Consider the following 14376-nt stretch of genomic DNA (forward strand, 5'->3'; position numbering starts at 1 on the left):
AAGCCTTTTCTTACAAAGAAAAACTTCCAAACCCGGCTAAATTTTGCAAAAACACATCTGAAGTATCCCAAAAGCATGTAGGAAAATGTGTTATGGTCTGATGAAACCAAGGTTTAACATTTTGGCCATAATTCCAAAAGATATGTTTGGTGCAAAAACAACACTGCACATCACAAAAAGAACAGTGAAGCATGGTGGTGGCAGCATCATGCTTTGGGGCTGTTTTTCTTCAGCTGGAACTGGGGCCTTAGTCACGGTAGAGGGAATTATGAACAGTTCCAAATACCAGTCAATATTGGCACAAAACCTGCAGGCTTCAGCAAGAAAGCTGAAGATGAAGAGGAACTTCATCTTTCAGCATGACAATGACCCAAAGCATACATCCAAATCAACATAGGAATGGCTTCACCAGAAGAAAATAAAAGTTTTAGAATGGCCCAGCCAGAGCCCAGACCTGAATCCGATCAGAAATCTGTGGGGTGATCTGAAAAGGGCTGTGTACAGGAGATGCCCTCGCTATCTGACAAATTTGGAGTTATTGCCAAGTCAAGATATGCCATGTTGATAAACTCATACCAAAAAATACTGAGTACTGTAATAAAATCAAAAGGTGCTTCAACAAAGTATTAGTTTAAGGGTGTGCACACTTATGCAACCATATTATTTTAGTTTGTTATTTTTACTTCCCTCCACCTAAAAGATTTCAGTTTGTTGTTCAACTGAGTTGTACAGCTTATAGGTCACATTAAAGGTAAAAAAAGTGCTGAAATGATTTAACTTTGTCTCGTTTTTTTACATCACAGAAATCTGACATTTTAACAGGGGTGTGTAGACTTTTTATATCCAATATATATATATATATATATATATATATATATATATATATATATATTTCAAGGATACTTCAAGCAAACTTCATTGCAGATTTAGAAGCATAGCTTGAAGCTTGTGTGCCCCAATGCAAAGGATGATCTGGGGTCCCCCCCACTGCCCGGCCAGCCCGGGCACTCTATAGTTTACTGAATTACCTATGCAGACTGACGCAGCAACAGAGTGCACAACCTGATGTGACAGGGAGGTCGCACATACCCCCTAGAGCATGGTGGGGTCACCATTGCGCCTCCTACAAACTGCATGCTCAGACAGGCTATGGCACCAACTTCCTTTTTACTTGAAGCTTGCTGCAGACTTCTAGGAAATATAGGAAAACAGGAAATTAAACTAGCAAGGGAAGTCTGTACACACTGCAAAGGAATCTATACTGTTCTTGGTGCATTTTATGTGGGTATATTTTCACTTTCACTGCATATATAATTATATACAGTATTTTATATATATATATATATATATATATATATATATAGTTTTTTATTAGTTTTAAATATATTAAAATAATAGGACAGCACAGCAGAAACTGTTTCCCAATAGACTGTCTCTCTATGACTGAAACTGTTTATGCCTCCTGGTAATAGGGCAGGCAAGGAGAGGAAGAGGGGTCACTTCTGACTCATTCAGGTGTACGTGTCAATGGCAGCTTGAGCCATTGAGCACTGTAACCAATAAGTAAAGTAGCTAAGAAAAGTCTGTGGGTATGTGAAAAGGAGCCTAGTATCCCTCTGCTGGCAGGAGAATAAAATACAAAATATGAAATATATCATGATCAACTGACTTTTTTTTCATCTCTTCTTGGTCTCACATTTATTGGAAGTGTATAATATAGCAGTCAAAGTAAAAAGTCAGTAAGAACAGCTTTCACTAAAATACTACCCGGTGACCCTGTCATGAAAGTCCTTGATCAGGTGTAGGGAAACATTCTGTTCTGTCTCCCAGTTGTTTCATTGTATCATTACCTTAAAACATGGCTTACAATGGAGACTACAATAGGCAGTTTCAACAGATACTACATAGGCATGGTCCACTGTTGTCACCATCAGGAAACCTGCCCTGAGAAAAGCCATGCAGCCATTATTGGAGGGCATGTAGATGGGAAATGTCTGAAAAGAGGCTACAGAGGATAAGCAGCACTGAGATGCAAAAAATACAAAAAAAATGTAAAAAAAAGGATAAATTATTTTTAAAAATGTTAGCCTTCTATGATACACATTGTTTTAGCAAACTAAATGCCTTTAAATTAGTGTTTATGTCTACTTGACACACTGATAAAGATCACTGAAATAGTATCAAGAAAATTACGTGAATTTAAAACCACAAAGACTCAGAAAGTTTTTCAATTGTATATTTATTAAAAGTATCAAAACGCAAAGAAACCTCTTAATAAAAAAACATAGGCCTTAAAGTACCTTAATTGATAAATTGTATTTAAAATACAATAAAACATGCAGTTCCTCTCACATCTGTAATATCGTGAGCGGTTTGAAACTTAGTACCACAACGATAATTGAACCTGCAGATGTTACATCATGTGAACAAAATAATAATAATATTAATAATATACTTTTTACATATATAGTGCTAACATGATTAACATACATGCCAGTAAACACATGGGAATATCAAAAGCCAAAACGAACGACGCCCGCGTCAAAATGTAAGATATATGGATGCACATATATATTATATATAGTAGTATTAATCATACAATTAGTTGACAGAGCAAGAGTATCTGTGGGTGAAATTGCACAGAAAAAAAAAATGTTGGGGCACCCATTCATTTTTTTTTCTTTTGGACCTCTGTGGGTTTTTTTAGTTCTTGTTACAAATCAAACAATCCAGAAAAAACGCCATCTAATTTAATTAGGTTATGCAGATGCACAGCACTCCGATTAAAATGCATGTCACATCATTCACTCTCCTGGTTTTAAAGCTGAACTCCAGCCAGATGTAAAGGGATGCACTAATACAGGTCACTCAAACATATTTTGTATTACAAATAATGCAAGTACCTGAATCTGACTTGGTATCAGCCTCCGTTGTGCAGCACAACTCAGACTGGAGGAGGGAGAAACCGCACCAGGAACTAATCAGTTGTACTGCAGTGCAAGGGAAATGCCGATAGGAGGAGAGAGCAGAGAGATTGCTATCCAGTCACAGGCTGGGAAGGGGACCTGTAAGTGTTACTGAACTACACCAAAAACAAATCCAGTCTCCTGTCCTTCCAGATAGGACTGTGCTGTGTGGCAGAGCTGTTTACATCACAGACCTGAATGGACAGAAATACAAACCCTTTGCCAGGTATAACATCTCCCATATATGTATGTCATCTGTGAATTTAGCTGTTTGCCTGGAGTTCAGCTTAAAACTTGGGAGTAGCCCATTGGAGGTTGGCGGCTGCACATTGCAGCTGATCCAACTCCAGCACTCAAAAAAAAAAAACTTTATTACACAAAACAAAAATAACACTCTGATTCTTGGATTCAAGAAAAGTACAAACAGGAACAAAACTAAAAAAAGTTTGTGTTTTTTTTTTTGCAAAGGTGCACCAAGCCATTCTGTACTCTTACCCCCTCCCAAGGTGTCCAATGTAGCAGTGTGGTAGAAGTAAGACGTAACCTTTTTCTCATTCAACGCTGCCATCATACTGACAATTCACATCCCAAGTCGCTGGCTCCTTCTAGAACCTAAAACTTCCTTGTAGCGGCAGATTATGCTACAATAAACTTTGTTTTGCAAAACATTTCCATAACCATAGCATATTTTATTTCTTGTACAGGCGCCAGATCCTTTGAATAAGGAAAATAAAATACGAATCAAATTATTCTCACCATGCACTGCTCTTTTTAATCCATTAATCTTATTAACCAGGGCATGATTGGTAAACTAGAAGAGCCAATCAGATTTCAATGAAATGGCATCAGATGAGTAAAAGAATGAATTCTGATTGGTTGCAGGAAGGTACAGCTTTTGGCACAAAGTGATGGGTTCTTTAAGATACAAATTTTTTTTTTTTTTTTTTTAGAGTACTGAAGCTTTTTTTTTCCTGCTTTGGCAACCCAAAATTCATAAAAGACATTTGAAATTGAAATAGCAGCAAACGGGTCCTGCGCCTGTACAACAAATCCACTTTTGTAAGAACCATCATGACAGCTGCCTATTGTGACACCATCCTTGTCCATCTCCTTTAATGCCACAAAACAGATTCTACACCTTAGGAATTGGAATTTTTATTTTTGAGATTAGATCCTGATAAAAGTTTCATTCATTCCCTTTCAATTCTCAAGGCCAACCCCACCCAAAACTAGTTCAGTCATTTGGTGGGCTATGCTGGGTTTTTGCTGATCTCCCCGTAGTTCTAGAAGCCACCGTGTGCGTCCAGGCAAAACTGTAACACCAGTTTAGGGTAGAGCTGACCTTTACACATAGACAGAAAAAATAGGATCGGGACATACAGATCCCTCTAACATGTACTGACAGTTCTGGTACAGAATATAGTGATCAAATACATGTTTTGCTGGCGTCTCATTCATACGTATAGTATTTTTGTGTAGAGATTGTGTCTGAGGTAATGGTCTATAGTGTGTGTTGTACTTAGATGAAACACACTGAAATGAACTGACAATTAGGCTTGGTTCACATTCTTGCAATCTGCATTTTGCGAATAGGCAACCCATTCATTTCAATGGGCTCCTCTACTAGCAGAAACACAGGGAAAGAACCAGGTCTGGCATGTACAAAAATACTCATTTGCAATGCATGGGAGTGCCATTAGGGAATCAAAGGCACCACTGCGCGTCTGCTAAAGAGCAGCGACTTTTGCCTGCGGGTCAGGAATCTGTACGATTTTGTGAGCGCTCCCGACCCACAATAAATGTGAACCTAGCCATAAAAACTTAAATGCTGTACTCCAGCTAACTGGTGCAAATGTTGGTATTTTGTTTATTATTGTACATCAGGCTATGTGCCAGTGGGACACTACAAGTCCCAGCATGCCACTCCTGAGACTGGTACCCACCAGAAAGACAAGGCCTGTAATTCTAGTCTGTGCAGCTTTTGTAACTGTCATCAAGCTATACTAATCTGTAATCTGAAGTGTTTAATACTTTTTATTTGTTGTATTGCATTAAGGGGCCTCATATATCAAGCTATCCAGAGGTCTGCCTTATCTAAACAAAAAAAATCAGTCAGTTTCTATTGCAGGTTTCTCTTGCACATCACAAAGTCACACATGAACAGGATTGTGACAGACTGTGCTGTAATCACTTGTTGTCCAACACATTCATTAATGCTAGGGAAATTGTACTTAGCAGAACATACATGTTGCCATATGCATGGTAATAAAAATGCAAGATAGTGCAGCAAAGAAGTGAAGATCTGGAGTAGTTGTATGTGGCTGACTAATACATAGGTGGCTGATACATGTACATATGTGGAGTTTTTATTGCTTATGAATGCAGAATGAATGTAATATATCTGCAAACACAAAATATATTTCTTCAGTATTTATAGTGACCCCAACACCCTCTTTACTTACCTTTCTGGTGGCCCATGTGTTAAAACTCCATTTCTTCTCTGCATCATGAATTTGACTCATCAGTTGTGTCAAACACCTTTTACCCCTGTTGCATGCTATGGATCCTTCCATTGGCTCATACATCCTGTAGCAAGGTATAAGCTGACAGAAAGAACCACCGGCGGTAGCAGGGGAGCAGGTATTCACCAAAATTGGAATACATGACATGGTGAAGTTTTAACACACGGGCTATGGAAAAGGTAGGTTTGGAGCGAGCCTGCTCTTTTATAGCCTGATCATTGTGTATACGTGAGAGGATCACTGTGAACTGCTGTGCGATTGGTTGCTATTGCTACATTTTACATATCATTGCTTCTTCAGAATAAAACCCAATTAAGCACTGGTAATCCATGCCAACCAAAAAGAAATTATTTTCTGCAGTTTTGTGTGACCATGTTTATCAAAGTGGGTCAAATGCTGGAAGTCAGACAACATATGTATAACACTAATGTTCATAGACAGCAGAAAATCCATGGCTACACATTTTTTGGTATCAGGCGCTCAGCATTTTCAATTCTTCAACAGTTAACCACCACATATAGTCTCCATGCACCATTACACCACCATGAAGACAATTTATGAAACCGGAAACAAAGAAGAAGGCATTGTCAGAAAGAACTATTTCTAAGTCCTTCAACTCGTAAGTTAAAATGACAACAGCTGTGTTATTACCTTTCACAGTCAGCCCTGGTGGATCTTTATGACATAACACAGAGTCAAGGGAGGCTAACTCCAGCTGAAATTATTTCAGTTCTAGTCACCAACTCAGACCTAATTTATTTTAGTTCTAGTCATTGGAGACCAACTCCAACCTAAATGATTTCAGTTCTAGTCAATGGAGACCAACTCCAACCTAAATGATTTCAGTTCTAGTCAATGGAGACCAACTCCAACCTAAATGATTTCAGTTTTAGTCAATGGAGACCAACTCCAACCTAAATTATTTCAGTTCTAGTCAATGGAGACCAACTCCAACCTAAATTATTTCAGTTCTAGGCAATGGAGACCAACTCCAACCTAAATTATTTCAGTTCTAGTCAATGGAGACCAACTCCAACCTAAATTATTTCATTTCTAGTCAATGGGGGCCAACTCCAATCTAAATTATTTCAGTTCTAAGCAATGGTTGCCATCTCTAACTGAAAATATTTCAGTTTCATTCAACTGAAAATATATCAGTTCTAAGTGTGGGTACCAGTGGGTTAAATCCCCATCCAGCATTTTATATGTGGTGAGATCTGTCTGTCATTTTGAGTGGGACCAGTTATTTCATTTGGTATATTTTCTCACTGAAGTCTCCAAAATATAAACCGGCATATGACTTCAACAGCACATACAAAGTTTATAAGACGTTAGCTAGTTTACTACTAGATGTAGAAGGACTGAAAGTGATATGATTCCAATGTACTTTTAAATTACATAAGAAGCCTTTATGAATTGAGAATTACAGAAGCCATTTTGAAATGTGAATCAATATTCAGAATGATAAATCTCATCATTCCTTGTGACCTGGTGAACTTACAATTGCTCCACATGTCCTAGTCAGCTCACTAAGTTCTCATTGTTATTAGTTCACCTTTGGAAATGGTTGCCTTGAGTAGATCTAAGCTGCAGATACACCTAAAGAAACCTTTAGTGCCCAAAGTTGTGATCTCACAGAAAAAATACAACATTGACAATTAAAGAGAGAGAAAGCAAAATGACTTTCCAAAAATAAATATCAGGAAACAAGCAAAATATTCTTTGTCTCCATATGATTCAGTTAAGGCAGTTCAATGTGTTTCCATTTTCTCAAAATACTTCTGTGGATTTGAACAGAAACATTTGGTGACATCCCATCAACGATAATGGTATTGCCCCCAAAACACTGAAATTATGTTTCTCCTTGTTTCTGTTTAAAAAAAAAATCGATTGCACAAAGTGTAAAAAGAATATCAGACTGCTGATGGAGGAAACAGCAATCAGCTAGTGAATGGAACCTGGTAAAAACTCCTAAAGGTAAAGTACGTTCTCCTTTTGTTGGATATTCCAAGCCACCATTGGATGGAAGGAGCTCACAGCATCCTATAAAGGGTACATCCTTCCACTTTCTAACCAGAGACATCTGATGGTAATACGAAGCAGACTTTTCCTAGTAAAGATTCCACAGTTACAAGGATTCTCTGATGCCCTGGACTCCCCCAAGAGCCGCAGCAAGTTTATTCTGAAGTCCGGTAGACAGGTGCTCAATTCACACCCTCTGTCACTAAGTTCTGCAAGGTGCTTTCTTTGATTTGCTGAATGAAGAGTTTGCGTTCATCCTCCGGAGTCCGCCCATTCTGTGCTCGCACAATGCAGGTGGGTCGGTGGAGGTTCAACATGTAGATAAGATGCTGTTTCTCATTCTTTAGTTCCTCAATCTGGGCTTTCAGTTCTGCATTGATAGATTCCAGCTTCTCTGACTCCTTATTAGAAGAAGCAAGGCAGAGTTAGTGACAAGGTAAAGACATCCCATCTACAGACACATAATGGAATTTAAAAAACAAATACGTTCCTTTAAAAACTTTATTCTTTGAATGTATCACTGTAAATCAAGCAATACTGCTGTTAGGACGCTGGTGAACGCTCTCGTAGTACATTGATTTCTCCTGTCATTCAGTAACTGCCTGCCTGTACAAGGTACAGGCAGACAGCTTACACTGACAGTTTGCAAGAGCCTGAAATTGCACCCGCGATCAGCAATGCCTTCCAGGCTCCTGCAAAAAAATTATAAAGGCACATTTTTTTACCTGCAAAAAAGAAATGTGCATTTATACATTTTTTTTTAAAGGTTAACTTGCCCTTTAAAGTCAAACTATTCTGACATATTTACAAAGGTACAAGGGCACCTCTGCTGTCATTTGACAGCCTGTAATAATTGGGGGAAATATAAAATCAAGGGGCTCAATGTAAATTTTCTTGACTCATTACAAGCTTACCAAGTCCTCCAAAATTCTGCTGAACTTCTTCACAAAGTATAGCAGTCATTTAGTTTTATTACAAAATATTTGCTGCTGCGTGTTTATTGTCTGCACATTAGAATGGTGGGAAGGTGTGGTATATGTTGACCTCTAAGTATACTCACCTTCTGCAAGCATTCTGTTCTCTCTTTCTTTTTGTTTCGACACTTGGCGGCTGCCACCTTGTTCCTCTCTCTTCTCCTCTTCTTCCTGTCGTCTTCTTCTGGCACAAACTGGGAAATAAAAAAGGACATGTCTACATAAGTTCCAGATATTCTCCCAATAGAACACTGACACTCAACTGTCTGACAACCAGCAGTAAACAGATAGTTGAGTTTGTTTTTGGATGATCACAGGATTTGTCTGCTTAAAAACAGAATCCCGTTTATTGTCAATGTAGTCTGAATTAAGGCTTGATACTCATATCTCTGGAAAACTCTCCAAGCTCTGCACCGAAGTTCTCAACACTGCTTACCTGCTGTGGTCTCAACACAAGAGTCTCACTTTGTGTTTTATAGCTTACAACAAAGCAAGAAAACCAAGATTTCATGGTTATGGGGAGGACAGTTGGAACCCCAATATGGGGATCCCACAGCCAGAGTCACTCAGAAAACGTTCTCATTAGACATCAGCTTTGAGAAGAATTGATCATCTAATCACTTTATCCACTAAGAGTAAAGTGACAGGTTCTCTTGTAAGAAAAATTATTATTTAACTTCATCTTTCTGATTGTGCAATGAGCAAAATTGGTGCAAATCACAAGACTAGCTATACAGAATTGTAAATTTTTGGTGAGAAAAGCATCAAACAGTGATATATTCCCACTGTAAATGTAGCCATTTTCCAGGTGTTTGCATTTAATTATGAATGCCTCACAAAAGTAACCAGTTCTCCCCAGAAACCTCTTTAATAGAACCATAGACATTGCTTACCTCTGTCTTAGCCACTGTCATTTCTATGGGTCTTTCTGCAACCACAACGCTGTCCAATGTGCAAGGTGCACGGATACGCTTGTTCTGGATGGTGTACCTCAGTTCTTCTTTAACCAGAGGCGTCAAGTTGGTGAAGTCTTCAAATGCGAACGTCATCGTTGGAGACAGACATGGGACAATGGCGGTTGCGCTGACCTCCACAGCTGAACCCTGTCCTGGGTGTTGAAGCATCATTTTTCTAAGGACAAAACACAAATCCGGCATTTTAGGAAGTCAGAATGACTCCACATCACATCTATAGTTAAGGTGTGCTAAAGTACTCCTTTAAATAAGTCTCCTAATCAATAGATATTTACATTTTTGAGCAGAGGGAAATAGACAAGGAAAGCTTACTCTTACCTGAAGCTCTCTATTAATGTATAATATAGTGTATGTACTCTATAGAAAACCTCCTCCACTAACTGCTCCCAGTCCCAACTGTCTGAAATAGGACACAGCTCCAGGCACAACCAAATCAGAAATGAGCAAGGGAGAGGATCACTGTCGGAACTTTACCATACTAAACTAAAGGGGTCAATTTACTAAAGGCAAATATACAGTTGCTCCAGAGCTTAGTAAATGAGGAAGAGCTCTGCTGACTTCCATTGACAATCTTGAGCAAGTAAAAATGTTTTTTTTTTATTTTCATTGCTTGTGATTGGGTATCTCTTAGATTGTAAGCTCCAAGGAGCAGGGCCTTCCTAACCCTCTTGTATTGAACTGTATTGTTGCTTTATTGTCTCCTGTTATATTGTAAAGCGCTGAGCAAACTGTTGGCGCTATATAAATCCTGTATAATAATAATATTCTTTGCAAAGTGACGATTCACCTCATTTACTAAGCTCTTGGGCAATTGCACTTGCAAAGTGTACAGTCTATTTGTGGGAAAGGTAAGTACTGAGAATTCTAAATCAATCCCATAGACTACTAGGGTAAGTGTCATGTTGCACATAAAAAGCCCTAAACCTGTTTCCTAAATGGATAAATCACATTTTCAAGATGTAAAAATGAAACCAATTTTGATGATCTCACCGTTCTAAATTGGTGAAAAGTAAGGCTGATATCACACAGGCAATTTTTTTTTTCACAGCCTGTTTTACAGTTGCTCTTTCCTGCTCAGAAATTCATAATGATTTTCTAATGGAACTGCTAATTCTACAATTTTTAGAAAGATTTGTTGCTAAATTGATATTGACAATAACTCTTTATCCACCTCTAAGGCTAGGTTCACACTACTGCATGTTGGGGGGAACCGCGCACAAAATTTTGCAGTTTCCTGACATGAACAGAAACATGTTTCCCTAGCACACAAATGGTGATGCCACTAATTGTTAATGGCACCCCCATGCATTTGCTATTGTGTGCCATTTTCACTTGCACCAAACCGGCACCATGTGGTTTGGTGCAGCGTGTTTTTGTAAAAGGGTCAGGGATTTCTTTTCTGTGTATCCAGCTTGTATGGCAGCCCTTTAAAATCAAAGGGCTGCCTTACACACGACGTGCGGAAACACACAAGTTCTTGGTTGTACCTGTAGTTGTGAACCTAGCCTATGGCTTAGCTACAAACTGCTGAAGGAGAACAATTTGAAAGAGAGTACAACCCAATGCTGTAGCACTATAATCAGTGACTCTAAGAATTAAATTGCTATCTGCAAATAGCTGGTAATCACTTGCATTAGCGATTTACAGCAGTGATTAATCTCTGCTACAAGATCGCCAATGTGACATCAGCCTAAAAACTGGCTCCATGCTGGCTTTGTAAAAAAAAAGTAAAGAGGGTTTTCTTGCATACAGAAATACTAAATTTCACAAGCAAAGTGTCTCATAACAACCAATCAGGTTTTATCTCTCATTCTGTGGCAAAAAGAATCAACTGAATTCTACAGATAATGGCTTGAAGCTTGGTCCAGTCTTCCAAACTTTGATAACTTATCGGTCTGCACTGTGTAATAAGCTTTATAACTTGTTTTTCTAGCTTGAACAAAAAAAATATGTCAGCAGTGACAAATACGGCTGAAAGCTTATTGTCGCTCATAATGTTACAAAGTGCAAAGTTTAGTAGACATATAAATAGCATTTGGCTTATAATTACACAACCTGACAATATTATTTTTAGGGTCAGATCACCAATTAAACCATTTATTCTGCCTAGAGGTCTGTGTCAATGTAAACAAGAGGTGAGCAAGATTTGGCTCATTGCCTGTCGGGAAGGTGCAGCCCATACCGGTTACCAAGTTTCGTAGGGCACTAAAAGCTATTGTGACAACTCAAAGTGGCTATTTTTTCATCCCTCAAAGAAATTAAATTTGGTATCTTGAAACTGACCCTCTCATAAAATAAAAATGCCCTAATTAAATGTACCAGTTAAAAAAATTCTCAGTACTTACCTTTCCCACTGCCCATTCTGATAGAACATGGCTTCATTCAGTAAAATATTTTGATGAAATCCATAGGAAATGTAAATTCCAGAAAGTATCAATCTCCTGGATCCTCCATAGCTCCTGTTAACCTCCATGTTGCTGCTGTGTCCTTTAATGGGTGGAGGTCAGAGGACGAAACCAGTGAGATCTGCGGGGGGACCCTGGAGATTGACACTACCAGAAGTGCTGGTATCTACGGATTTCAGCAGAAAAGTTTCCTGAATGGAGTGGTGTTCTGACAATGTGGTCAGTGGGGTAAGTATAGACAGTGTTCTAGTGGTAAACTTACTTTTTTTTTAATTTTATGACAAAGTCACTAATCAATCAGAAAAGAAACGAGTCAACTGTCACTGCTGACTTATTAGGCTTGCTCCAGGACAATTAAGTTCAACCTTCTTTACTTGTCTGGTCAATGACCTGGAGCAAGCATATGTATATCAGGCATCAGAAACAGGATGACAAACCCTGGAGCCTGCACCTTCAAAATGCGAAAAAGACTGTCAATGGTTTCTACATTATTTATACTTTTGGCAGTTCCCTTTCATTTTTTCCAAAAATAATAAAATATTACCAATATGTACAAAATGTTTTATAATGTATTTACTAAATAAATCATTCAACCTAATTAGGTTCCATTAATTAAAAAAAACCCTAAAAAGAATGGGGCAGGCTTGGCAAGAGAGAACAGGGTGGGCTCACCAGTGAAATAAGGTTTGTTTAGAGTCCAAGTGGCAGCAGAAGGCAGAACATTGGATGGAATCTTCACAACTGCAAGGTCTGAAGACTTTACCACTCTCCTTATGAAGCCATATAGCACAGAAAAGGTATTATAGGCATCCATAAGTAGGTAAAATTGATCCTAAATATTTGTCTCAACTGTATATTGTTTGGCCATTGCCTGGAATCACCTTTTAAGTCATCACTTGACTAACCTGGCCGGCAACGCATGAAAAATCATGATGACATCGAGTTAATGTTAAACAGCCAGTCAGTTCATGGCCTTGGTGACCCAGCTGTGTCCTGGAGCAGCCTGACATGACTACTGCTATGCAGAATGGGGTGGGGGTGACTTGCTGCCCTGAAGCTGTGGTGGTACCACAGATCCCAGCATGTCCTAATGAGACTGGTGTTCAAGCTCAGACATGGAACACCTCCATAGTCTGAGGGCTAAAAATAAGTCGACCCTCCTTTGTACAGATATTGAATGAACCAGGAAGCAGAGTGCATTTCCAGGAAAAGAATCCACTTTAGAATGTGTTGTGTCACCAAAGGACATGGTGCAACCTGCCAGCAACCAGCCGTGACAGCAATAAGGAAAGGACTGAGTACAAAAGCCACTGACATCATCAGTTGAGGAAAGTTCAGTCACCATGACATGTAATATTCTTCTTCACTGCCATTGCTGTGCTTCCAAATTCTTGAAATTCCTCTAAAATCTCCTCCTTCCTCCCCATAAATTTATATGAACCATTGTCCTGTCACCATGCAACTTAATCAATAAAACAATGCAAAGGACAAAGCTGAACTGCACAGTGCAGTAACTCCTAGCAACCAATCAACTTCCCTTTACAGAATTTTCATTGAAATGTGAGATCTGATTGGATACTATGCAATTTATTTACTAAAGCTGGAGAGTACAAAATCAGGTTCACTTCTGCATAGAAACCAATCAGCTTTCAGGTTTTATTGCCAAAGCTTAGTTGAACAAGCTGAGGTTAGAAGCTGATTGGCTACCATGCACAGGTGCACCAGATTTTGAGTGAACCAGCTTTAGTAAATCTCCCCTCCCCTTATGGGTTACTGCACCCTAAACTAGCCATTCACCTGATACTGCAAACTCTATATGTTCTTCTATGTTCTACCAAAACTATAGCAGAAGCTCTTACTAAACAAGCCCTTCTAATGGTATCCAGTTGTGTAATACAAAGTGGTTGGTAGATCTACAGGAGATTGCACAGATTGCAAGGTGTATGGCCAGCTTTACACTTTGCTAATAAGCCTAAAAATCTGCTTCAACCTTTTTTTCATCCTAGAGGAACCCTTGAAATATTTTTCAGGTCTTAGAAAAAAGCTTCTGAAAACCAATTCATTAGAGGTCAGAGGCATAAATGCCCCATACATTCATTGGTGGATAGTGGGAAAGGTGCTCCCTTTACAGAGCTGGTCAGAATTCTTCCTTTACAGCCAGCTACAAAAGATGATTGGGTTCATGCAGCTGGCTGTGCCAAGAGGCACTGTCCTCTGCACTATGCAGTTCTAGAACTATATCAGATGGGAGGTCAATAAGCCACAGCACAAGAGACCCCTACCAACCTCTGGAGGAACCCAGGCTGGGAATGGTTGATCTACTCAGTGTAAAAAGGGGAAGTAATGTGACATAACTCATTTTTTCACATAGAAAACGTCATCGGTGTCACCGACCAGATCTCATCCGCACAAGTCTCTGGCCATACATCCGCATATAAGGGAACTAGCTATTCTGCTTTAACTTGCACAACAGTGACACAAAAGCAAAAAATATGCAACCACCGAGGCATACA

General features: G+C 39.0%; 1 protein-coding gene across 2 annotated transcripts in view; it reads right to left on the bottom strand.

The window, feature by feature from the left end:
- Positions 1 to 2222: 2222 nt before the first annotated feature.
- ATF3 (activating transcription factor 3) overlaps positions 2223 to 14376 on the bottom strand; it is a 25856-nt gene continuing 13702 nt past the window's right edge. For both annotated transcript variants that reach the window (XM_089677791.1, XM_089677790.1), the window contains exons 2-4: positions 9378 to 9615; positions 8571 to 8678; positions 2223 to 7911 (exon numbers count right to left, since the gene is read on the bottom strand). In XM_089677791.1, the coding sequence (XP_089533917.1) occupies positions 7693 to 7911; positions 8571 to 8678; positions 9378 to 9615 (565 nt within the window). In that variant the 3' untranslated portion in view covers positions 2223 to 7692. The remainder of the gene's footprint in view (positions 7912 to 8570; positions 8679 to 9377; positions 9616 to 14376) is intronic.

The sequence above is a fragment of the Staurois parvus genome, unplaced genomic scaffold (genome assembly GCF_062004578.1).
Source record: "Staurois parvus isolate SC_StPar_1 unplaced genomic scaffold, SC_StPar_1.0 ptg000192l, whole genome shotgun sequence".
Lineage (NCBI taxonomy): Eukaryota > Metazoa > Chordata > Amphibia > Anura > Ranidae > Staurois > Staurois parvus.